Source organism: Oryctolagus cuniculus, chromosome 7, assembly GCF_964237555.1.
Source record: "Oryctolagus cuniculus chromosome 7, mOryCun1.1, whole genome shotgun sequence".
NCBI lineage: Eukaryota > Metazoa > Chordata > Mammalia > Lagomorpha > Leporidae > Oryctolagus > Oryctolagus cuniculus.
The window spans coordinates 37,772,556-37,798,759 of NC_091438.1; the positions used below are offsets into that span (position 1 = coordinate 37,772,556).

Here is a 26,204-nt window from a genome sequence, read left to right on the forward strand (position 1 = left end):
TAAAGCAGAATGGTCTGCTTCAAGAATTTTAGGAGTTTACACAGAGTATGTATAAACTGTCAGTGGTTGCATGAATCTTTCCTACATGGGGTGAGAGCTTGGCTTACATGATCTCTAAGATTACCTCTTCTTATCTAAAGACTATGATCAGCCTTTGAGTTCTTTTAAACCACAAGTTGCCCCACCTTAAAGTTTTCTCTGACAATCACAGTCGGCAGTGATTCCTTCTCCAATCTCTTCTCTCTTTACTATTTACTTTGTATATATGTCTCTCTATGCAGGACTTTAAATTTCCTTGAGGGTAAAGAACAGAACTTCCTCCTTGGCAGGCACTGAGATACTTGTTTCAATGTAGTGATAGGATGTTTCTCTTTGGGTTACTTATTGTCTTATTTCCTGTATTAGCCTTGGAAATAGATCGTCAACCCTTTGAAGTCAGGAATTGTCATTTATATTTATTTGCATTTCCCTACAGCACCCAGTAGATGCTTGACAAACACTGCTTTTAGTTGGGTGGAACTGGAAGTGAACTTTCATCATAAGACATGTGAACAAAGGAATGTGAGTAAAGGTTAAGTTGGCACTTGGCACACTCATATCCCAGAGGAAGTAGTTCTGATCCAGCGTCCAGCTAATGCCCCCCTGGGACACAGCAGGTGATGGCTCAGACACTTAGGTCCCTGCCACCAAGTGGGAGACCCAGATTGAGATCAGGGCTCCTGGCTTTGGCCTGGCTCAGACCTGGCTGGTGTAGGCATTTGGGTGGGGAACCAGCACTCTCCATCTGTCTCTTTGTCTCCCTGACTTTTGAATAAAAAATGAAAATAATTAAAATTTTTTAAAAAGGTGAAAGAGGCAAAAAGGCAAAGACACCATTCTTTTGAATGAAAATAGGGACTTTTTACTTGCAATGAGAATTTTTTTCATGGAATTTTCCCACAGCCACCCTGAAGATATATTGCACAGTTGGAATTAAATCATTGTAAAACGGAAACTACAGATAATAATAAAGGCGTTGAGCATGGACTTCAATTAAAAGTGATGTAGCAGGGAGCTTGGGTATCAACCCTCTATAGAAAAAGGGAGGCTTAGCACCCAAGTATTAGTCACAGCGAGAAGATAAATTTGAAACGTAGGACATCGGCCACCCAGAGATATGGACAGACCATGCGTGGCTCACTTCCTATCATCCGGGTGTGTTTTGTTTACCTCTGTTTAAAGTTCTTCTTTAATTCTGCTTTTCCCACTTCGGAGCCGAGCGCTGCTTCCCCTGCCTTGTCCCTTTCCTCCTCCCGCAGCTCAGCGTTCAAAGTCCGTGGGTGCTGGGTGGGGTGGACAGAGTAACTCCTAGCCCGGTCTCCTCCCCGCACCCTCCCGTACAAGTGAGTGTTGCTCACAGGCCATAGGATGGAACCAAGGTTTATGGAGCGGCAAGCAATTTACATTTAAACAAACCAACCCAGTCCCCGAGAGCCGCACGGCCGCACGCTTCTCCCTAGAGGTACAGTGCTGTCCTCCCTCTCCAACTCAGAACCCAGCCAGTCAGAAAGTCCCTACTTCAGGACCACAGCCCAATCAGGGGGCTCTCACCTGCCGAAGGTGAGGAATCCGAGGCAACCTCCTGGGGCCAATCAGAGGCGGCTCGGACACGCAAGGCGCCAATCCGACTCTGGGGTGAGTAATGGGCTGGGTTTGCACCTGGCTAAGGTGAGTCACTCATCGGAGCGGCGGCTCTCTCCGCCAATCAGAATGTGCAGGGGCGGGGCGCTGGCCAATCGGGTATAGAGGGCAGGGCTGGGCGGGGCTCAACCTGGCGGCTGGAGTTTAGTCCCCGCGCTGCTGTTGGCGAAGTTGCGTGTGTTCCCGGCGGCTCCGGCGGCTGTGGTCTGCGGGATCTATTCGCGATGGGGACAAAGGCAGGAGCCTGGCGGAAACAGTTGCTTCTCTTCACCTCGGCGGTGCTGTGTAAGTTCCCGGAGTTTCGGCAGGAATCGGTGGGTCGGGTCAGAGGTTGGAGGAGGACGCTTCCCACGCCCCTTGCCCGGGGGAGGGGGAGGAGCTCAGGAACCTGGCGGCCTCTCCTTTCGCTTCCTCTCCTCCACCCCGCTTGGTCCCCCTCCGCCCGGTGCGCCGCTGGCTCCCTTCCCCCACCGGTGAGCTGTGGGGCGGGGGAGGTGCCGCTTCTGCACGCAGCCCGAGGACGTGGGGAGAGCCGCTCGCCTACTCCCGCATCCTCGCTGCTGGCGGGGCCGGCGGGCGCCGGGACCCTCCCCGCACACGGCCGCCGGGCCGTCCCCGTTCGCTCCCGCGCGCACCCGACCTCCATCAGTCCCCCGAGGGAGGCGCGAGCCGCTCACCCCTGGCTCCCTGGGCTCCGGAGGGGTCCTCGCGGGAAAAGCCACGGAGTGGGCCAGGGTGGAAGTCCCTTTCCTTGGCTTTTGCTGAGGGGGGTCTCTGGTTACTGCGGTTGCTCGGGGGGAACAGTATGTGGGTGCCGATTCTGAATTGGAAATTAAATTGAAATCTGTAGTTTCTCAGGACACAGCACTCAACGTCCCTTTCTGGACTAGCCACCGGGGAGTTGTGAAATGTTGACTGGGTGGCGATTCCCAGGGGCAGGCTGTGGCCCTTGGTTGGCTGGATTCAGAGCCCCGACGCTGCCCTCCCCCTGGTCGCCTATCAGAGGTTTTGTTTCTTTTGGAAACTCCCTTTCCTGAGGAACAATGAGATTCGCTTGCTGGGGCCTGTTTCTGTCTAGGTGTGTTTGCGGGGAGCTGAGTGTGCAGTCTGTTGGTTTGTGCCTTAGCTTACTGGTGTCAGCACCCGTCTGATTCTTAGTTGCACCCGTGGGTGTGCTTGTGTCAGGATGTGTTCTGTGTGCTGCTGTTTCCTCTCCAGCTTCATGTTTTAGGAAATGTAAAAGAAATGGAGGATTACAGTCAGTAATTAGAAAGCAATCCATTTTGCTCTCGTCGAAGGCAGAGAAAGATTGTTTGGTCTGAGATGCGTTGATCACTCCTTTATCCCTTATCACAAAAACGTAAACACATTGACTGGACTACTGGCAAGTCTAATTCCTTCCCTGTGGTACAGATAAGGAAACAAGTCCCAAGCGGGAAATGACTTTCCCAGCCTGATTAGAGTGAGGGTTGGAGGTAGAACCTGGGAGTGGAAGCACGCTCGGGACACACTGCTCCACTCTGCATCCAGCCTCTCCAGCACGGGCAGAGTCTACTTCTTCTGACGTTTTCTCTCCCACTAGGTTCTTCCTACTTTTCCTGCTCCCTATCATTTTACTCTTCCATTTGCCTTTTTAAAAAGGCCCCCCCCCTTTTTTTTCTACACCTCACCTGTTTTGCTTCTGCCTGTATCTTTTTTTTTAAGATTTATTTTTTATTTATTTGAAAGTCTGACTTCAGAGAGAGAGAGAGAGATCGATCTTCTGCTCACTGGTTCACTCCCCAAATGATCTCAACAGCTTGGTCTGTGTCACGCCAAAGCCAGGAGCCTGGAACTCCATCCAGGACTTGAACCAGGCTCATATGGGATGCCAACACTGCAGATGGCATCCTAACCCACTGTGTCACATTGTCCGCCCCTTACTGTATCAGCACGGCTAGTGAATCTGTGGTCATTTTTTGATTCAAAGCGCTAAAGACTTTGCCAACCAGCATTTCCCCCACCAAACCCAGAAGTTTCTTCTGAGTCGGTGACTTGATTTCTAACAGTTTTGGTCAGTGACATTATTTGTCAGACTTAAAAACTTCCTGGAGCTGCTTCCTCCCCCACCCCATCCTTCCTTTACCCCTGTTTCCTATATTATTTATGGTAATCCCGCACTAAGCGCGTACTGGCGCTGAAAGGATGGTGCTAGCAACACTTGAGCTTTGGAGGAATCTTCAGGGAACCTAGCCTCTGTGGTTCAGAGGCACCCTGAATGATGTTGTCCTTGCCTGGTGCAATGCTGGGTCCTGAGAGATAGCATGTCCAGGGGATGGAGGAACGGGGCTTGTCTTTTATTTTTTTATTGTTGAAGGGCAGTCCCTCCCGGCCTGTCTTGACTAAGAGGAGAGACTGACAAAGCTGATAAAACTTTGGACAGGCTGGGTTGGTTGGAACTTTTTTTGTTTTTTGTTTTTTTTTTTTTTGACAGGCAGAGTTAGAGAGAGACAGACAGAGAGAAAGATCTCCCTTCCATTGGTTCACTCCCCAAATCGGTGCTCTGTGCTGATCCGAAGCCAGGAGCCAGGTGCTTCCTCCTGGTCTCCCATGCGGGTGCAGGGCCCAAGCACTTGGGCCATCCTCCACTGCACTCCTGGGCCACAGCAGAGAGCTGGACTGGAAGAGGAGCAACCGGGACTAGAACCCGATGCCCCAAACGGGACTAGAACCCGGCGCCCCAACCGGGACTAGAACCCTGGGGTGCTGGCGCCGCAGGATTAGCCAAGTGAGCCGACCATGGGTCTTGTCATTTTTAAATTAGGACATAGTGGGGTGGGGGAGTGCAGAAGTGGAAGGAAGTGGAAGCCAGGCCACCCTCCCTGGACTCCAGCGTGGCTTCCTCTCTGCCTTGTTTGTGACTCTGTCTGCTAGACTAGTCGCTTAGTCTCTTCATCTGTAAAGCAGGAGTAATGATACATTCCTACCCTGGTCATGAAGATCAACAGGCGTGATAGCTGCATGACCTTTACACGCTGGGCTTCTTGCTGGGCGGCTCTTACCCTTTCAGATTTTGTGAGGACAAAAGGATGCTGCCCCCAGGAGAGTAGGTCCAGGGAAACAGGGAGACCCCAATGGCTGGAGTCACAGAGCTGGTTAATCTGTCTGGGATGTCTGACGCATATACAGGTTGCCCGTATGTCCTCCCCCTTCCCTCCAGGGGTGCTCCTCATTGTGGGTGCTGCCATCAGGGAGGAAGAAGAAGGGGCAAGCTAGGACAGACAAGCCAAGTGACAGGCAGGGGTGCACAGGCTGGACACCGGGAGAGCTGGGCTCGGGGACAGTGGAGCTGGTGATCCGGAGTCCACACTGCCAGTTTCCCTTTCCCCGGATAACTGTACTTGGAAAAGTTCAGGTGTCTCCCAGGCAGAGGAAGTGTTGGGTAAGTCGGCTTTGGGTGTAGCCATGGGGGTGGGGAGTGGGGAAATGTGGGTTGGGGTGCAGCTGGCTGTGGCTCCCCTGCGCCTTATGAGAGTGGGGTGTTCCTGGAGGGGAGCCAGAGCAGTTTCTGGGTCCTGTTGTTTTCCCTACTGCAGGTTCTGGCTCAGGCCCTTCTGGCTTTGTTATTCAGGGACATTTAACACGAAACTGTAGGTGGATGAGTCACTCTTACCACTCCCCCCCCACCCCAACTCCCAGTAAGGAATTGTCCCCTCCCCCAAACCTGAAACTCTGGAGGTAGGAATTCCAGGGCCTTACTCTTTCCCTCCTGGCTCCAGAACACTTTCACTTTGACCATGTCTTCTCTTTCAGGTCCTTCGCAGGTTTTGTCTGGAGTCTCTAGCCTTGTTCTGGTTTGGGATAGGGATGTGCTGATTTTAAAACATTAGTCCTTTAGAATAGGGTGGGCATTGGCAGGGTGGGCATTTAGTATAGTGCTTAAGCTACCATTTGCTTTGCCTGCAACCCGCATCAGCAGATGATGGCCCAAGTACTTGGGGTCCCGGCCATTCATGTGGGAAACTTGGGTTGGTGTCAGTGCTCCTGGCTTTGGCTCTGTTGCAGGCATTTGAGGAGAGAACCAGCAGATGGAAGGTCTCTGTCTCACTGCCTTTCAGATAAATAAATAAAACTTTTGAAGTTTGGTTGAATTCAACATGAAGCCCTTTGGTCTTGGTTTTTTTTTTGCTTCTGTTAAGAAAAAAAGGTTAGTTGACATGGTTTGAGAATCGTGATGACAGGGGTGTTCGGTGTTACTCTATCTGTTCTATTTCATCCCACATCCTCCCCCCTGGTGTCTTAGGTATCCTTCTAGTATTGTGTTGTACAGATACTACTAAAAATAAAAACATACTTGTTTATTTCTCCCTTTTCTTGTATAAAAAGAGGCATACTCTATACATCCTATTGCATCTTGATTAGTTCATTTAATGTATCCTGGAAATCTTCTCATACTGGCATTGTTGGTACGGTGGACTTGGCTGTTAGGATCCACCCTGCCCACACACACATAGACTCAGCTGAATTCAAGGGGTCCTTGTTCTCTGGATAACAGAAATGGCTGGCCCCACCCCATCTCCCACCCAAAGATAGATTTAAAAGCTACACACATTACATGTGATAGATTGGGAAATAACGGGACTTGTTTTTCATGTCTGTTGGCTTTGGGGAGAGACCCTGGGGATCTCTTTAACTCCAACCTGCTTCCTTTTCAGAGGTTCAGGAAAGAGCTGGAGAACCACTCACAGTATTGTGAAGGGCTGTGGGAGCCAGTATGAGTAGACACGTATTGGGGTTTTCCAGGCATTGAAAACCTGGAGTTCATCTGCCTGCGACTGCCTGATAAGCAGAGTTTCTGTCTAAAGTCCAGCCTGTGTCGTTTGTTTGACAGTGTGGGGGTGGGGCAGAGGAAACAGCTGGCTGGCCGGAAGCTTGGTGCCAGGGAGTGAGTCCTGGGCAGGCAGTAGGGAGATGAGCGAGGGAGGGGAGGAGCTGAGCGAGCAGAACAGGAAATTCTGATGAGAGAGAGGGCAGGAGGGAGTGATTGGAGTGAAAGCCTTTTGCCCTGTACCACCATTAACACTTTCCGCAGGCCTCGGAGGGCTGAGCCAGCTCATTGACTCACTCAAAGTGCAGCCCAGGATGGCTGTTTAGACACAGCCCAGCCTGTTGTGGGGCTGGCAGAGCCTTCCGCCTTCCTCTTGCCCCCACATTCCTTACCGGTTCCATCCCCACCTCCAGAAAGGGCAGGCCAGCAATGCCTCTTCCCTGGCCCAGGAGTGCCTCCTGCTCTTTACTGGGCAAGCGGAGCCTTAGAGGAGCTGGTTCAGACTGCACAGGATGAGTGGTGCGGAGGAAAGGACAAATGGGGGTGGCTGGGGCCCGGAATCTGGAGGTCTGAGTTCTAATTGTGTCCCAATGTTCGTTCGTTTGTTAATCCAGCAACCCTTAGTGTTAATGAATAACACCTGCTGTCCAGAAGGTCTGAAAGGAGCCAGTGGTGTTGGTGTTAGGTAAACCGTGGGCAACTCTGGCTGGTGGCTGTGGGAGGCTCTTGCTCCCCTGAAGCAGGAGGGTCCTATGACCAGAGGGGACTTGGATGAATTCTTAGAGACCACCAGAGGAGAGACTGGCTGCCTGGCAGGCTTCCCTCCTTTTCCTTCCTTCCTTCCTTCCTTCCCTTCCTTCCTTCCTTCCTTCCTTCCTTCCTTCCTTCCTTCCTTCCTTCCTTCCTTCCTTCCTTCCTTCCTCCTTTTTTTTAAAAAATGAATTCAAGCAAACTCATGGCACTAAAAGCAACTTAAGGAAAATTCACACAATTAACAGGATCTATAGAGAGAAGAAAGGATTTCTTTATAGGTAGTGGTAGGAAGTAGAGTTTCTGTTGTGGGCTGGCCCCTTCGTGGGCAGGGGCTGGTTGTTGGTGAGTTCTGTGCAGTGTCTGGAGGCCTCTGCCTTCCCTTTCTTGCCAGTGCTTCCGTGTGTGCTCGTTGGGCAGGACGTGGTGCAAGGGACTGGAGAGGATACCAGTGGGGCTGACTCCTCCCTTCCCAAGGAGCTGCGGACACAGGCTGACTACACAGGATAGAGAGTACAGTGCCAGGAGCTGGCCTCAGCATTCAAGATATTTTGGGCACATAGAAGGGAAAAAAGTAGTTTTCTAACAAGTTAAATTTTTTGTTTAAAAAGTAGTATCTACACAGTATAGAAGAATGGGAAAATATAGAGAAAACAAAATCATGCAATATCTTATCTAGAGGTAAATACTTATTACTGGTATTTTGTTCTTTTGTCTTAAGTCTATGAATTAATATGATTGTATATATTTATTTTAAATAAAATGGGCTTTAAGCAAGAACTATTCCTTAGCATTCTGCTGTATGTCTATATCATAATTTATTTAACCATTCATCTTTTGTTAGGCATTTTAAAATTGTTTTCCTTTGTTGTACTAGTACTAAATAGTGTTAACTTGTTTTTTTTTTTTTTTTTTTAAAGGTGTATTTTTTTTTTTTTTTTTTTTTATTTTTGACAGGCAGAGTGGACAGTGAGAGAGAGAGACAGAGAGAGAAAGGTCTTCCTTTTGCCGTTGGTTCACCCTCCAATGGCCGCCGCTGCAGCCGGCGCACCGCGCTGATCCGATGGCAGGAGCCAGGATCCAGGTGCTTTTTCCTGGTCTCCCATGGGGTGCAGGGCCCAAGCACCTGGGCCATCCTCCACTGCACTCCCTGGCCATAGCAGAGAGCTGGCCTGGAAGAGGGGCAACCGGGACAGAATCCGGCGCCCCAACCGGGACTAGAACCCGGTGTGCCGGCGCCGCAAGGTGGAGGATTAGCCTATTGAGCCACGGCACCGGCTTAACTTGTTCTTGTTTGCAAATCCTTAAACTTAACTTTGATTGTTTTCTTAGGCTATCTTCCTAGAAATTGGGGAGAGGTTAATTTTTTTTAAAGAGTTTATTTATTTATTTGAGAGGCAGAGTGACAAAGGTAGAAACAGATCTTCCACCTGCTGGTTTATTCCTCAGATGTTCACAACAGATGGGGCTGAGGCAAGCTGAAGCCAGGAGGCAGGAACTCCATCCAGTCTCCCATGCAGGTGACGGGACCGAGTCCTTGAGCCATCATCTGCTGGCTCCCAGAGTGCACACTAATTAGCAGAAAGCTGAACCAGAAGTGGAGCAGAGACTGAGACACAGGAACTCCTTCCTGTATGGGATGCAGGAGTCTCAACTAAAGGCTTTAACCTTCTGTGCTACAGTGCCTGTGCCTAGAGATTAAAATATTGTCAAAAGATTTTTTTTTTATTTGAAAAGCAGAGTGACAGAGAGAAAAAGGATCTTCCATCCACTGATTCATTCCCCAAAGGCCACAACAGCCAAGTCTGAGCCAGGCTGAAGCTAGGAACCTAGAATTCCAACGGAGTCTCCCATATGGGTGGTGTGGCCCAAGTACTTGGTCCATCCTTTGCTGCTTTCCCAGGTGTGTTGCCCAGGTGTGTTGTGGATTAGCCACAGAGCAGCTGGGACTTGAACCAGCGCTCTGATACGGGATGCTGCCATCACAGGAGGTGGTTTAACCCTCTGTTCCATAACGCAGGCTCCCCTCTCTGGCTTTCTCTTTTGACTATTGTGTTTGCTACTCCTTTCTGGCTTTATTTTACTTTTCTTTTGTTTTTGTGAACTGATTTTTTTTCTTTTGTAAGAATTTCTCTTTCCCACTCCATTTTTCTCTAAATTACAATACTTAATATGTACTTGCTTATTATAGTAAGGTAGAACCCAGAAAGGAAGAGCTATCTGTGTTTCCATCTCAGATAAAATGCACTGTGAAGTGTTTGGAGGCTATTCATAGAGATTTCCTTTCCTTTCCTCTCCCCTGCCCTTCTCTCCCCTCCCCTCTCCTCTCCTTCCCTCCCTTCCCTTTCCCCTTCCCTCTCCTCTCCTCTATTCTTAAGATTTACTTACTTATATGAAAGGCAGAGGCAGAGAGAGGTCTTTCATCAACTGGTTCCTTTCCTGGATGGCCTCAACGGCTGGAACTGCACTGATCCGAAGCCAGGAACCAGGAGCATCTTCTGGGTCTCCCATGCGGATGCAGGGGTCCAAGCACTTAGGCCATCTTTCACTGTTTTCCCAGGCCATAGCAGAGAACTGGTTCAGAAGTGGAGCAGCCAGGACTTAAACCAGTGCCCCTATGGAATGTTAGCACTGTAGGTGGTGGCTTTACCTACTGCGCCACAGCGCTGATCCCACAGAGATTTCTTAAAATGCATATGCTCATGTTATTTTTATTTGTAAAAGTAAGATCATAGGGGCCAGCGCTGGGGAACAGCGCGTTAAACCACTTCCTACAGAGTTGGCATCCCATATGGGGGCCAGTTCTAGTCCCAGTTGATCCTTTTCCAGTCTAGCTCCCTGCTAATGTGCCTGGGAAAATAGTGGACGATGGCCCAAGTTCTTGAGCCTTGGCATCCACGTGGGAGACCCACATGAAGCTCCTGGCTCCCCGCTCCTGGCTTTGGCCTGGCTGTTGTGGCCATTTAGGGAGTGAACCAATGGATGGAAAACCTCTCTCTTTCTGCTTTCCTTCTTTCTCTGTGTAACTCTGACTTCCAAATAAATAAATAAATCTTTTTAAAAAATAAGATAATCCTTGTTAAGGTCTTCAAGGACTTATTTTTTGTTTTCTAAAAAGAATTATTTGTTTATTTGAAAGGCAGAGTAACAGAGACCTTCCATTCATTGGTTCACTCCCCAAAAGTCCACAACAGCCGGGCTTGGATCAGGCTGAAGCCAGGAGCTCAGAACTCCGTCCAGGTCTCCCATGTGGGTGGCAGGGACCAAAGTACTTGTGTCATCATCCACTGCCTTCCCAGATACATGACAGGAGAGTGGATTGGAGGCAGAGTAGCCTGGACTCCACCGACACTCTGTTGTGGGATGTCAGCTTACCAAGTGGGGGCTTAACTCCCTGCACCACAACACATGCCTTGATGCTCGTTCTTTCATTGTGTAGACATGTCATTGTGCCTTCTTAACTCAAGGTTGCAGTTAGTGGAGATTACAACAGAATGTCTGGGGCTGATGCCTGCTGGGACCATAATATTAGTCTATTAGGACTGCCAGGCAAATACTGTAGAGGAAGTGGCCCAAACAACAGCAATTTATTTTCTCACTGTTTTGGAAGCTGGAGTTCCAAGATCAAGGCATTGATAGGGTTGGTTTCCTCTGAGGTCTCTCTTGGGGACTTGAAGTCTCTTCGCCTGGTCCACCTACTGTGTGTGCACAGCCCTGCTGTCTCTAACCTGTTCTTACTAGGACACCAGTCAGCTTGGATCAGGTCACGCCCTAGTGGCTTCATTTTAATTTAATTACCCCTTTGATGGCTCTGTCTCCACGTACAGTCATGCTGTGAGGTACTGAGGCTAGGGCTGCAGCGCAAATTTGGGGGAAGCAACTGAGTCCATAGCAACCTTAAGCCGTCATGGAGACTGCCAGGGTGCTGTTCAGCTGACTTGGAGTTTCTGAGTTGCTATTGTGGTCACTAAGATGATGAGGGTGTTTTAGATGGAGTTACATCTTTCCTCCCCTTCCTTGCATTAGAAGGCCCTGGCATTTCTTCCTCTTTTGGCTGCACCCACTTGCCTGGGAGGGCCTTAGTTGTGTCTTATGTACACAACTTGGATGGGAGAAACCAGCCTCGATTAGTGTGCATGCAAACATCTACGCACATGCTGCAGCACAAGTACAGGAACCAGGCCCTTTTGCAAGCTGTCAAGTGGGAAGTGCCCATAGGCAGAGACTTCTGTTTCAAAGCGATTTCTTTTTCGCAAGGCGATTTCTTTTTTGCTAGGATGAATTTTGGAGTAGAGAGTTGGCCTATAAAGAAACTAAGTATGTTACTGATTTCTTTATCTACCAAATGCATTTCGTATTCCATTTTCTTCTGTCAAAGATTTATTTATTTGAAAGGCAGAATGAGAGAGAGAGAGAGACAGAGAGAGAGAGAGAGAGAGATCATCTACTAGTTCTTGCTCCAAGTGTCCACCAACAGCCATTTGAAACCAGGAGCCAGGAACTCCATCCAGTTCTCTACATGGCTTTTGTGGGCATTTGAGGAGTGAATTAGCAGATGGAAGATTGGCAGATTCTCTCTCTCTCTCTGTGTGTGTGTGTGTGTGTGTGTATGTGTGTGTGTGTGTGAGAGAGAGAGAGAGAGAGAGAGTGAGAGAATGTGTGTGTGTGTCTGCCTTTTGGATAAGTAAACTTTAAAATAAAGCTATGCCAATATTAAAATTTCTGGACTGAATGTTGGGCGCAGTAGCTTAAGTCACCACCTGAGATCCTCGCTTGGGTCCTGGCTACCCTGTTTCCAGTCCAGCTTCCTGCCAGTGCACATCCTGGGAGGCAGCGGATGGTGTGTCTTGGGTCTCTGCCACCATGTGAAAGACCTGGGCCCCCAACTTTGCTCTGGCCCAGCTCTGCCTGTTGTGGACATTACATGAGTAGACCAGTGGGTGGAAGATCTCTCTGCATCTCAGACTTTCAAATAAAATAAAAGTAAATAAATAATATTTAAATGTTTGGGCTTTGAAACAAGTTTGCTTTTTCTTCATTTGGCATAATCTGTTGGCCACTTTAACAGTTAGGCTTGGGGTGGGCATTGTGGCACAGCCCGATAAGCTGCAGCTCGGAATGTCTCCATCCCATATTGCAGTGCTAGGTGGAGTCCTGGCTACTCTGCTTTCCATCCATCTCCCTACTAATGTGCCTGGGAAAACAGACAAGGATGGCCCTGCCCCCTATGTGGGAGACCTGGATGCAACTCCAGGCTCCTGGCTTCGGCCTGGAACAGCCCTGGCCTTCATGGCCATTTGGAGAGTGAACCCATGGATGAAAGGTCTCTCTGTGTGTCTATATGTCTCTCTCTCTCTCTTTCTTTCTTTTTTTTTTTTTTTTTTAAGGTTTATTTTATTTATTTGAAAGGAAGAGTTACAGAGAGAGGTAGAGGGTGAGAGAGAGATGTTTTCCATCTCTGGTTCACTCTTCCAATTGCTGCAACAGCCAGAGGTGAGATGATCCAAAGCCAGGAGCCAGGAGTTTCTTCCAGGTCTCCCATGTGGGTGCAGGGGCCTAAGGACTTGGGCCATCCTCCGCTGCTTTCCCAGGCATACCATCAGTGGAGTAGCTGTGACAGGAACTGGTGCCCATACAGGATGCCAGCACTTCAGGCTGGGGCTTTAACCCACTGCCCCACATTGCCGGCCCCCTGTGTCTCTCTCTCTCACCTACTTTTCCTTTCAAATAAATAATCTTTTAAAAATAAATAAGTGAGGAGCCGGTGCTGTGGCGCAGCAGGTAAAGCTACCGCCTGCAATGTCGGCATCCCATATGGGCACCAGTTTGAGTCCCGGCTGCTCCTCTTCCAATCCAGCTCTCTGCTATGGCCTGAAAAAGCAGTGTCAGGTGGTCCAAGTCCTTGGACCCCTGCACCCGTGTGGGAGACCCGGAAGAAGCTCTTGGCTTTGGATAGGCACAGCTCCGGCCGTTGCGGCCATCTAGGGAGTGAACCAGCAGATGGAAGACCTCTCTCTCTGTCTGTATCTCTCTCTGTAACTCTTTCAATTAGTAAAATAAATCTTAAAAAATAAATAAATAAGTGAAACACATGGGACAATTTAGTTAAAATTAAAAAGATACAAGAAATAAAAAACGAATAAAACATTTTAAAAAATAATTGGACTTGTTTTTGTAGATGAACCTTAACAGGTGGATGTCACAGCCTGCTCTGACCTAATTTACTACTGCTCTATATTCTGCAAACATTTGTTGAATGTTGGCTGTACCAGGCATTATGCTGAGTGTTGAGTACTCAGAATAACAAACAACCGTGGCGCTTGCTCCCTGGGGGTTTACTTCCTTAGGGAAGGCTTGTATTTGCACTGGCTGTGGCGGGTGGGAGAAATCCTGTTTTGCAGGATAATGGAAGCCTGGGAGAGGCCTTATCCTGGCTGTGGCGAGGACTGGGAGTGCTTAGGTCACTTCCTGGAAAATAACATGGATGAACACCTGCCAGCCAAAGAAAGAGGGGAGAGGGCGTTCCGCACAGCACACAAAGGGTGAGTGAGGGCAGCTTGTGGAACAGCCCTGATGTTGCTGGGAGTTGTAGTTTTGTTTTGCTAGAAGGTACACTGCCATAGTAGAGTGGACAATGAAGATGATCAGCTTCTTGCAGCTTCAGATAGTCTTAGAACTTTCTTACCTTGCTGAAAAATGTGGATTTTATCATAAAGGCAGTGTGGAATCATCAAAAACTTGCAGAAAGTGTCGGGTTTGTGTTTTTAGGGAGGCTGTATAGTATGAAAGTGCCTCAAGCAGTTCATGGGAGAAATGGAATGAGCAAGATAAGTTTATTTTCATGTAAAAAAATTTGAAGTTTATGCATTTTTTAATAGTATGCATGAAATTCTTGAAGACTCTTTGTATGTATGGATTTCATATTTTAAAACCTCAAAGTAAACTTATCTTTTCATTCTATTCTCCCATGCACTTTTGAAAGCAGTCCTAACTTCAGTTGCACTGCAGTGGTCTGAATCTGCAGCACCAGTCGTAGTTTGGCCTGGGGCAAGTTTCTTAACTGCTCTGGGTCTCTGTTTCTCATGGAGAAAATAGGAGTGGGGCAGGCATTGTGGCGTAGTGGGCTAAGCCTTCACTTGTGATGCACATATCCCGTCTTGGAGTGCTGGTTCAATGCCAGCTCCTCCATATCCAGCCCAGCTCTCTGCTAATGTTCTTGGGAGGCAGCAGATTCAAGTACTTGAGTTCCTTCCACCTGCATGGGAGACCTGGATGGAATTCCTGGCTCCTGGCTTTGGCCTGGCCCAGCAGCCCTGGCTGTTGCTACCATTTGGGGAGTGAACTAACAGGTAAAAGATAGCTCTCTCATTCTGCCTTGCAAAATAAAGAAGCCCTTTAAAAAGGAGAGAAGGCTGGCACTGCGGCTCACTAGGCTAATCCTCCGCCTGCAGCGCCAGCACCCCGGGATCTAGTCCTGGTCGGGGTGCCGGATTCTGTCCTGGTTGCTCCTCTTCTAGTCCAGCTCTCTGCTGTGGCCTGGGAAGCAGTGGAGGATGGCCCAAGTGCTTGGGCCCTGCACCTGCGTGGGAGACCAGGAGGAAGCACCTGGCTCCTGCCTTCGGATCAGCGCACAGTGTGCCGGCTGTAGCGGCCATTTGGGGGGTGAACCAATGGAAAAAGGAAGACCTTTCTCTCTGTCTCTCTCACTAACTCTTCCTGTAAAAAAAAAAAAAAAAAAAAAGAGAGAGAGAGAGAAAGAAAACCACCGCTGAAGGCGCTTGTTGGGATTAAATGATGGCACCTGTATGCTCACAACAGCGTCCAAGTGCTCAGTAAGTGTTAACTCTTCATCTGGTGGTTGGGATGGAGGAGGGATATTTCTGTCCGTGGGCCCAAAACCCATTGTTGCCTTTACCTTATCTGCGCCTTTTCTTATTCTGAGCATAGACGAAATTAAACTTCACAATGGGGAGGATTTAGTTTTCTTCATATTATGTGTATAATATGCCAAGACGAAGCTGTGAGGAGGCAGGGGCATGTGAAAGGGGCGAGGAGAACGTGCAGGGAGACTGGCTGTCCTGACGTAGATGGGGTCTGGTGAGAGAAAGCCCTTAGCTCCGCTGGTCCATCCCTGAAGGTTCTAGAGAAGAGTCAGCTTTTCCAAAGCAGAGGAGGCTTGGTGGGCTGGAGTGTAAGCCCTTCTCAGGCACTATTTAGATTTTTTTGTCTTGTTGAAGAAAACGTTGAAGTCAGAAAGAGGTGTAGGGGGGCCTGCGTTGTGGTGCAGTGGGTTAAGCCGTGGCCTGTGACACTGGCATCCCAATATGAGCAATGGTTTCCAGTCCTGGCTGCTCCATTTCAGATCCGGCTCCCTGCTGTGCACCTAGGAAAGCAGTGGAAGTGCTTGGGCCTCTGCACCCATGTGGGAAACCCAGGTGGAGTTCCTGGTTCCTGACTTTGGCCTGGCCTAGCCCTGGATGTTGAAGTCATTTGGGAAGTGAGCCAGTAGATGAAAGATCTCAATCTCTCTCTCTCTCTCTCTCTTCATAACTCTGACTTTTAAATGAATCTTTAAAAAGAGAAAGATATATTGAAAGGCCTATGGACAGAGAATGATAATAAGACAATGGTTGTTTGGTGCTTCCTGTTGTGCTAGCTTGTTCAGCGCTCACTACAGCCCTTTGATGTAGAAACTGTTATTAGTCCCATTTTACAGATGGGCAAACTGAGGTTGAAAGTGGCTAAGCAAGGCCGGCGCCGTGGCTCAATAGGCTAATCCTCTGCCTTGCGGCGCCGGCACACTGGGTTCTAGTCCCGGTCGGGGCGCCGGATTCTGTCCCGGTTGCCCCTCTTCCAGGCCAGCTCTCTGCTGTGGCCAGGGAGTGCAGTAGAGGATGGCCCAAGTGCTTGGGCCCTGCACCCACATGGGAGACCAGGAGAAGCACCTGGCTCCTGCCTTCAGATCAGCGTAATGTGCCAGCCGCAGTGCGCCGGCCGCGGTGGCCATTGGAAGGTGAACCAACGGCAAAAGGAAGACCTTTCTCTCTGTCTCTCTTTCTCACTGTCCACTCTGCCTGTCATAAATAAATAAATAAATCTTAAAAAAAAAAGAAAGTGGCTAAGCAGCTTGCTCTGCCGGTAAGTAGCAGAGCTGGGATTTGAGTGCAGGGAGTCTGGTTCCAGAGGCATTGCAGGTTCAGGAATGAGAAGGGGGATGTGGATCCTGATGGCTGAGCTGTCCTGTGGTGAATAGGAAGGGTGTGGTGGTCAGCTGGGACTTGATTCCTGGTTTGGTCGGAAGGAAGTAGTCTTGGCATAAGCAGGTCACCACAGACATAGGGAGTTCTGCATCAGGGAGAGGTGGGGGACATTCTGATGAATTCTGCCTTTTTTGGGAAGATTTATTTTATTTATTTGAAAGAGTTAGAGCGAGAGGTAGAGACAGGGAGATTCCCATCTGCTCACTCACTCCCCAAATGGCTGCAATGGCTGGAGCCAGGAGCCAGGAGCTTCACCAGGGTCTCCCATGTGGGTGCTGGGGCCCAAGGACTTGGGCTATTTTCTACTGCTTTCCCAGGCCATAGCAGAAGTGGAGCAGCTGGGACTTGAACCAGTGCCCATATGGGATGCTGATGCTGCAGGCTGGGACTTTAACCCGCTGTGCCACAGTGCCGGCCCCCATGCCCCTGCATTTTTTTTTTTTTTTAAGATTTACTTATTTATTTGAAAGTCAGAGTTACACAGAGAGAGGAGAGGCAGAGAGGTCTTCGATCCACTGGTTCACTCCCCAGTTGGCCACAACAGCCGGAGCTGTGCTGATCCGAAGCCAGGAGCCATGAGCTTCTTCTAGGTTTCCCACATGGGTGCGGGGGCCCAAGGGCTTGAGCCATCCTCTGCTGCTCTCCCAGGCCATAGCAGAGAGCTGGATGGGAAGTGGAACAGCTGGGACTCGAACCAGCACCCATATGGGATGGCGGCACTGCAGGCGGCAGCTTTACCCATTGCGCCACAGCGCCGGCCCCCTGCTCCTGCATTTTAAAAGTAAAGATGAGAAGCCCAGGCTAGGTAATGGCAGTCAGGATTAATGAGAAGAGGAATATGCCTGTTTTCCAGTATGTATGTGTGTGTCCTTGAATGTGGTATAATCCCTGAACATGTTTTAGATCTGATTATCTGAGATGATCTAAAACAGAAGCAATGGAGGAATCAAATCCATGCATTGTGGTGTGTGTGTGTATGTGTGTCTTTATTTCAAAGGCTGGTTTTTAGTTTAATTAGATGCTGCTGTTTATTTGGGTGGTGTCACGGGTTGAGTTCCTGGGAGGTTGACTCTAAGGTGTCCATTATCATACAAGACATTTATTAGGGAGTGTTCTTGGGACTTCTGTGGCAAGGAGGGGAAAGAAAGAGGATTGGGTGTAAGGAGACCTCAGTCCACCTAACAGGGAGTCTGGGAGCAGGAGTGGCTTTTCCATGTTGTCCCAGGTAGGGCAGTGTGGTGGCAGAGCTGGCTTTACATCTCCCCTCCCGTCACTGGTCAAGCAGTGGCTGCGGGCTGCTCCTGCCCTGGGAAGACGCCTGTGCTTGGGCAAGGCTGTTTCCAGCTGTCTTCAAGGAGGGCTGATAGCTGAGTGCCCTCTTTTGGCAGCATCCCTAGCAGGTGGATCAATAGGGCCTTCGTTCTTGGAGGGATCTGGTTTGAAGAGCTCCTGTGCCTGTGCGTGTGACAGGAGGCAAATCGTAGAATTTAAGAATCTTTAAAAAGGAGCTGATGCTGTAGCTTAGTAGATTAAACCCCTGCCGGCAGTGCTGGCATCCCATATGGCCACTGGTTCGAATCCCGGCTGCTCCACTTCCAATCCAGTTCTCTGCTGTAGCCTGGGAAAGCAGTAGAAGATGGCCCAAGTCCTTGGGCCTCTGTACCCGTGTGGGAGACCCGGGAGAAGCTCCTGGCTCCTGGCTTTGGATTGGCGCAGCTCTGACCATTGCGGCCATTTGGGGAGTGAACCAGCAGATGGATGATTCTCTCTCTCTACCTCTACCTCTACCTCTGTAACTCTGGCTTTCAAATAAATAAATAAATAAATACATTTTAAAAAGAGAATCTTGGGGCCAGCTCTGTGGCACAGCGGGTTAACACCCTGGCCTGAAGTGCCAAAATCCCATATGGGTGCCAGTTCTAGTCCCGGCTGCTCCTCTTCTGATCCAGCTCTCTGCTATGGCCTGGGAAAGCAGTAGAAGATGGCCCAAGTGCTTGGGCTCCTGAACCCACGTGGGAGACCCAGAGGAAGCTCCTGGCTCCTGGCTCCAGATCAGCACAGCTCCAAACATTGCAGCCATCTGGAGAGTGAACCAGCGGATGGAAGACCTCTCTCTCTGTCTCTGCCTCTCTCTGTATCTCTTTCAAATAAATAAAAATAAATCTTAAAAAAAAAAAAAGAGAATCTTTAAAAACCAAAATTCCCATCCTTAAAACAGAGAAGGCTGACTTGGCTGAAAATCAAGATGTTTCATGATCTTTTTATTTTTTAAGTTTGATTTGACTTTATTTGAAAGGCAGAAAGATACAGACAGAGGGAGAGAAAGAGAGAGAGAGAAATAGAAATAGATCTGTTTGTTGGTTCACTACCCAAATGCCTGCAACTGCCGGGGTTGGGGCAGGAGCTCCAGCTTGGTCTCCCACGTAGGTGACAGGGATCCAGATTCTTGAGCCGTCTTCTGCTGCCTTCCAGGGTGTTCATTCAGCAGAAGCTGGATCTGAAACAGACTTCTAGGACCTGAACGAGGCACTACGGCATATGTGGGCATGGCAAGCAGGGACCTAAGCTGCTGTGCCGAATGCCCGCCCCATTGTTGCCAACACTCTTGATGAGAGCCCGGTAAGAGACTTCCACATCCTCAGGAAGAGCTTTCTGTTCAGTAGAGGCCATTTGGTTTAAATGCAATATTTGGGGCTGGTGTTGAGGGCCAGTTGAGGGCCTCTGTGTGCAGCAGTGGCATCCCATGTGATCACGGGTTCAAAACCCAGCTGCTCCACTTCAAATCCAGCTCCCTGCTAATGCTCCTGGGAAAGCAGCGTAGGATGACCCAAGTGCATAGGCCCCTGCACCCACGTGGGAGACCCGGATGAAGCTGGCTTTGGCTTTGCTCAGTCTGAATCATTGCAGCCGTTTGGGGAGTGAACCAGCAGGGGACAAAGATCTCTCCTCACCCTTGAATAAATAAATAGATCTTTTTTAAAAAGTATGCCATTTTGTTACATAGTTTGTCTCCATTAAACCGACGGCAGTTCTGAGGAACAGCTGTATTTACCAGACAAGAGAAGGGTATAGAACACAAGGGATGCAGGAGGAAGCCTCTGGCACTTCAGCTCTGTCATTTCCTTGCTCTGAAACCTCGGGCCAACCACTGAGCCTTTTTTTTTTTTTATTTTAACTTTTATTTAATGAATATAGATTTCCAAAGTACAGCTTATGGATTACATTGGCTTCCCCCTCCCCCAATGACTTCCCTCCCACCCGCTACCCTCCCCTTTCCCGCGCTCTCTCCCCTTCCATTCTTATCAAGATTAATTTTCAATTTTCTATATATACAGAAGATCAGTTTAGTATACATTAAGTAAAGCTTTCAACAGTTTGCACCCACATAGAAACACAAAGTGAAAAATACTGTTTGAGTACTAGTTATAGCATTAAATCTCAATGTACAGCACATTAAGGACAGAGATCCTACATGAGGAGTAAGTGCACAGTGACTCCTGTTGTTGACTTAACAAATTGACGCTCTTGTTTATGGCATCAGTAATCTCCCTATGCTCCAGTCATGAGTTTCCAAGGCTATGGAAGCCTTTTGAGTTCTCCGACTCTTATTTAGACAAGGTCATAGTCAAAGTGGAAGTTCTCTCCTCCCTTCAGAGAAAGGTACCTCCTTGTTTGAAGACCTGTTCTTTCCACTGGGATCTCACTCACAGAGATCTTTCATTTAGGTCCTTTTTTTTTTTTTTTTTAATGCCAGAATGTCTTGGCTTTCCATGCCTGAAATACTCTCATGGCAACCACTGAACCTTTGAGACATTTAGTTTCCTTGTTTGTGAAATGGGAGAAGTAATAGTTATCAGCACAAATTCACAGTGTTGTCATGTCAGATGGAAATAAACGTATTTATTTATTTTTGAAGATTTACTTTATTTATTTAAAAGGCAGAGTTGCAGACAGGTTACTCCCTGAATGGCCACACTGCCTGGGGCTGGGCCAGGCTGAAGCCAGGAGCCTGTAACTCCATCTGGGTTTCCTGTGTGTCCTTGGATCATTTTCTGCTGCCTTCCCAGGCGTATTAGTTGGGAGCTGGATTGGAAGTGGAGCAACTGGGACTTGAACTGATGCTCAATGGGGGCTGAGCAGCTTAAACCGCTGTGCCACAACGCTGGCCCCTGAAGTAAAGGTATTTTGAAGCGTTGTCTAGATGTAATGCCAACGGAGAGGGAAGAAGAACCCAAAACTTTACGGAGCATCTGGTTCAGACCTTCACCTTCAGATGCAGAAGGGGGTCTCAGGTCAGGAGGCCGTGGTTAGTGAATAACGAGAAAATGTGCTTGATGCACGCAGATGTGGGCATTGCACCGGTCTTTATGCACTGCTCTAGGAAGCCAGGACTCTGACTTACAGCTGCAAATGAAAGCATACTTCTTAGATTTGAGTTGTGAAAACATGAACGAGGGTAATTGTGTAAGTGCAGTTTTGTGGCCACATTGTGTGGTTCCAGAATCTTCTGCCATTGGTTCATTTTTTTTTTTTTTTTTTGTTTAAGATTTATTTATTTATTTGAAAGAGTTACAGAGAGGCACAGGTAGAGAGAGAGAGGGAGAGAGGGGTCTTTCAACCACTGGTTCATTCCCCAAATGGCCACAATGGCTGGAGTTGGGCTGACCCAAAGCCAGGAGCCAGGAGCTTCCACTGGGTCTCCCACGTGGGTGCAGGGGCCCAAGGACTTGGGCCATCTTCTGCTGCTTTCCCAGGCCATAGCAGAGAGCTGGATTGGAAGTAGAATAGCCGAGACATGAACCGGTGCCCATGTGGGATGCTGGCGCCACAGGTGGAGGTTTAACCTACTAAGCTACAGCACCAGCTCCTTTTTAAAGAAGCTTAAATTCTACGATTTGCCTCCTGTGACATGCACAGGCACAGGAGCTCTTCAAACCAGATCCCTCCAAGAATGAAGGCCCTACTGCCCCAGCTGCTGGAAATACTGCCAAAAGAAGGCCCTCCGCTATCAGCCCTCTTCTTCCGGGTCTTCCATGCTGGTGTAGGGGCCCAAGCACTTGGATCATCTACTGCTTTCCCAGGCCATAGCAGAAAGCTGGATAGGGAGTGTAGCAGCCGGGACTCAAACCGGTGCCCATATGGGATGCCGGCACTGTAGGCGCTGGGTTTACTCATTGCATCACAGTGCTAGCCCCATGTCATTGGTTCTTATTGTGTTACATATGTGGGGACCTCCCCCTCTTGTGGACCCCATGCCCATCCCCCTTCTTATTTTATTAGCCTCCTGGCTCCTCACTTCCTCTCTCCACTCCCACACCACAGCACCGTTTCTTTTAAAGGTTTATTTATTTACTTTGGAAGAGTTGTAGAGAGAGAGGGAAAGAAAGAGAGAGCTTCTGCCTGCTGTTTCACGTCCCAGATGGCTGCAATGGCCAGTGCTGGACCAGGCCAAAGCCAAAAGCCAGAAGCTTCTTCCAGGTCTCCCACATGGGTGCAGGGGCCCAAGCACTTGGGCCATCTTTTGCTGCTTTCCCAGGCCACAGCAGAGAGCTGGAAGGCAGTGGGAAAGGTGGGACCTGAGCCAGCGCCCATGTGGGATTTGCCTGCTATGCCACGACGCCGCCCAGCACCTTTTCTCTTCTTTCTCTGTTTGGCAGGTGGGAGGTTCTCACGAGCTGCTGGAGCCCACTTCCAGTCCTGGCTCCACCTCGGACTAGCACTTTTTTTTTTTTTTTTTTTGACAGGCAGAGTGGACAGTGAGAGAGAGAGACAGAGAGAAAGGTCTTCCTTTTTGCCGTTGGTTCACCCTCCAATGGCCGCCGCGGCCAGTGCACTTGCGGCCGGCGCACTGTGCTGATCTGAAGCCAGGAGCCAGGTGCTTCTCCCGGTCTCCCATGGGGTGCAGGGCCCAAGCACTTGGGCCATCGTCCACTGCACTCCCGGGCCACAGCAGAGAGCTGGCCTGGAAGAGGGGCAACCGGGACAGAATCCGGCGCCCCGACCGGGACTAGAACCCGGTGTGCCGGCGCCGCAAGGTGGAGGATTAGCCTACTGAGCCGCGGTGCCGACCTTTTTTTTTTTTTTTAAACTGCTATTAGTTTCAGTTCCTTGTGTAAAATTGGGATAATAATACTTGTCCTGCTGACATGTGAAAACCCTCTGGGAAGCACCCAGCGGGCCCCAAATGCTGAGTATCATCCTCATTCCTTCTGCTCCTCCTTTGCCCACCCTCCTTGCCTTGCCTGCAGCATCGCAGCTTCCTCCCAGGATTGCTTTGACAAGTGCAGGGGTCCCAGCACGGGGCCCATCTTCTACTGCTTTTCCAGGCCATAGCAGAGAGCTGGATTGGAAGTGGAGCAGCTGGGTCTTGAACCGGCGCCCATATGGATGCCGGCGCTACAGGTGGCGGCTTTACCTGCTGCTCCACAGCACCAGCCTCAGCTCGAATCTCTTGACTCCTTTCCCCTGAGGATCTCGGCTGAGAAGCCCTGTTCTGTGTGCTGATGGGGCCCACCTCTTTCCTTCTCAGGTTCACTGGCGCTGGGCAAGGGGACAGTCTACACTTCGGAACCTGAAGTCAGAGTTGCAGAGAATAATCGTGAGTTGGGAGGGGCTGTGGAGCAGGGGCAGGGTGGGTGTGAGGTGAGCGGGTTCCAGGGCCAGGGGTTGGGATCATTCTCCGTCTTCTCCTTTCGACCCTCTGCAGCGGCAAAGTTGCCCTGCACTTACTCTGGCTTCTCCAATCCCCGTGTGGAGTGGAAGTTTGTCCAAGGTACAACCACCAGCCTTGTCTGCTATAACAGCAAGATCACAGGTGAGTTGTCCCGCTTCCTTCCTCATTGCCAAGGTTGGGGAATCATTGATCCATGCCTGGGTCTCCCTGGCCTTCCCCTTCTGCCTCCTGGAGGAAGAAGAGGACCTACGTACACCTTGGGTCCCACCTTCCTTGGTTCTCCTGTTCTCTGTTCACTCTGCTCTGCCTTTGCTTCCTTGCTCCTGGCAGCTTCCTATGAGGATCGAGTCACCTTCTCACCGAGCGGCATCACCTTCCGTTCCGTGACTCGGAAAGACACTGGGACGTACACATGCATGGTCTCTGAGGACGACGGCAACAACTATGGGGAGGTCACCATCCAGCTCACTGTGCTTGGTATGTGCACAGTGTTTTCGACTGTTTCCCTAAGCCCGCGTCAGACCCTGCTGAGCTCTGGAACTCGTTGATGACGAAGAGGAGATGAGCCCTTGGCTGGATGCAGATTAGGGGCCTGCCAAGGGAGGGCGGCCACAGGGTTTGGATCGGGGTGTCATCCTAGGCAGCTACTTGGACTCGGGCAACACCCCCAACCCCTCCATTGTGTTCAGCACCTCTTTCCTTCTCTCCCTCCCAGTGCCTCCATCCAAGCCTACAGTCAACATTCCCTCCTCCGCCACCATTGGGAACCGGGTGGTACTGACCTGCTCAGAACAAGATGGTTCCCCGCCCTCTGAATACACCTGGTTCAAGGATGGGATGCTGATGCCTACAGATCCCAAGAACAACCGTGCCTTCATCAACTCTTCCTATACTCTGAACCAAAAGTCAGGGGAGCTGGTATGGATGGGGTGGGGGTGGAAGATGTATGAGAGGCACAGTTGCAGAACCCCTGAACAAGCAACAAAGTGGACTTGGAGTCAGGATCAGGGGATACTTGGGAGAGGTTCTTGGCTTTTTCAAGCAGAAAGCCAATTTGTTTCTAGGTCTTTGATCCCTTGTCAGCCTTTGATACTGGAGAATACAGCTGTCAGGCACAGAATGGATTCGGGACACCGGTGATGTCAAATGCTGTGCGCATGGAAGCTGGTGAGTGAGAGTGTGGTTGGTGCTTGCATTCAGTCCTTGAGTGGCTATGTTATTGGTACCACAGGTAAGCACCCAGGCACCTGACCTCGTGTTGTGTCTCACAGTGGAGCTGAATGTAGGGGGCATTGTGGCTGCTGTCCTGGTCACGCTGATTCTCCTTGGAGTCTTGATCGCAGGCATCTGGTTTGCCTATAGCCGAGGCTACTTTGACAGTGAGTTTGGCTCTCCTTTGTGTTGTCTCCATCCCAGGCATGGGTTCATGGGTGCTCTCCGAGCCCTGACCCTGACACTTTGTCCCTGGATATGGGTGTCTCCCCCCCTCCCCAGGAGCATGGGTCACCTGATCTAGCATGTATCAGATGCCCCGTGCTAGTCCCCTCATTGTGTGTGCCATGCTGTCTTGTACCCTGCTGACACTCAAGATCCCATTTTTTTTTTTTTCTCTTCTAGGAACAAAGAAAGGGTGAGTGACATGTTGTCCTGGGATTGTCGGAGGTGAAAACGTGGATGCATGTGGTTTGCAGCATGGGCCCAGGGGGATGGGCTGGAGAAGGAGACAGCCAGCCTCGGGGGAAGACCTTGGGATTTCTACCCCTGCTTGCTGTGACCCTGGCCTTGTCCTGTCTCCCTCTGTGCACACCTCTCTGCTGAGCACTTCTGTAAAGTTCTTGGTTCTGCCCTCTGAAGTTGGAGGGGAGGGGGTGGCTCTGCACCTGGGGACCTGAGTGTCTCCATCTTCCATCTTCATCTGCAGGACCTCCAGCAAGAAGGTGATCTACAGCCAGCCCACTGCTAGAAGTGACGTGAGTACACTGCCCTGGGGAAGGGGACCTCTGCACACACACGCACACCCCCACACACTCCCAGGGAGTGAGGGGGTTCCCAGCCTGTGTGTGCCTGTGTTTGGGGGATTGTAGGCTAAAGAAAACTAGAGAGAGTTGACTGGATGTTTTCTCTCCCCAGGGCGAATTCAAACAGACCTCGTCATTCCTGGTGTGACCCTGGTCTGGCTCCCGCCTGGTCCTGTGCTTGCCTTACTCCGGTGCTACTAGACTCTAGCCCCTGGTGTCTGTAGTTTTCACAGGCCCTCTACTAGCATCTCAGTTAGGATGTGTTTTTTAATGATGTCAGCTATGTGCCCCTTCTCCCTGTACACACTCTCTCTCAATCCTGCTGCTGCCGAGTGGCCTGGGATTGTAGAAAATTCGTATTCCTCAGCCTATGAGGGGTCAGACAGGAATCCCGGCTGTGCCTATTAACTCCCTTCTACGTAGACAGCCAGAGGGGTGGGGCTTCCTGAAACCCGCCATCGCTACCCAGCTGGGCCGCAGTGGCTTCTGAATCGGTTTCCCTCCCCATGGAGAGCCAGTGCCAGCCATTCTGGAGTGGGGGTCGGAGACTGGAGCGGCTGGAACCGTTGTTTGGTGATGACGTTAAATCTCCTCCATCTCTGGAGCCCACTGTTCTGTCTCCTCACCGGAAGTGCCACGGGGTCCTGTCCTCCGTCTGAACAAAAGCAGACTGGCGCTGTGTCCGTAGGAAAGCCGAAGCACAGTAAACCTTCAGGGGACACGGAGTGGAAAAGATTTAAAACCACAGCTCTGAAGAAAAGCTGGAGCTGGTAGCCCAGACCGTCACCCTTCCCTTGGCTGGAACAACTGGACAGAGCCCTCTGAGACTGTGTGTGTCTGTGGGGCCGTGTGTGGCAGCTGAGCCCGTGTGTGCGTGTGTGTGTGTGTGTGTGTGTGTGTGGTCTTAGCCAAATGCTGAAATTGGATGGATGTTGGGAGGTATCTTAGCTCTTTGGTGAGATTGCGTTTCTGTGCGTTTGTCTTAGCTGGATGTTGGAAATAAAAAGTTGACTTGT

General features: G+C 49.9%; 1 protein-coding gene across 2 annotated transcripts; it reads left to right on the forward strand.

Annotated features, from left to right (window-relative positions):
• The first annotated feature begins 884 nt into the window (after positions 1–884).
• On the forward strand, positions 885–26,204 carry F11R (F11 receptor). 2 transcript variants are annotated; one of them, XM_070077463.1, is made up of 10 exons: positions 885–1,965; positions 23,027–23,095; positions 23,204–23,311; positions 23,501–23,647; positions 23,886–24,088; positions 24,235–24,337; positions 24,442–24,549; positions 24,788–24,800; positions 25,092–25,140; positions 25,301–26,204. In XM_070077463.1, the coding sequence occupies exons 1-10, from the start codon at positions 1,905–1,907 to the stop codon at positions 25,334–25,336; spliced, it is 897 nt and encodes a 298-aa protein (XP_069933564.1). In that variant the 5' UTR covers positions 885–1,904; the 3' UTR covers positions 25,337–26,204. The 2 variants fall into 2 exon arrangements, with proteins under 2 accessions (XP_069933564.1, XP_069933563.1); XM_070077462.1 differs by lacking the exon at positions 24,788–24,800.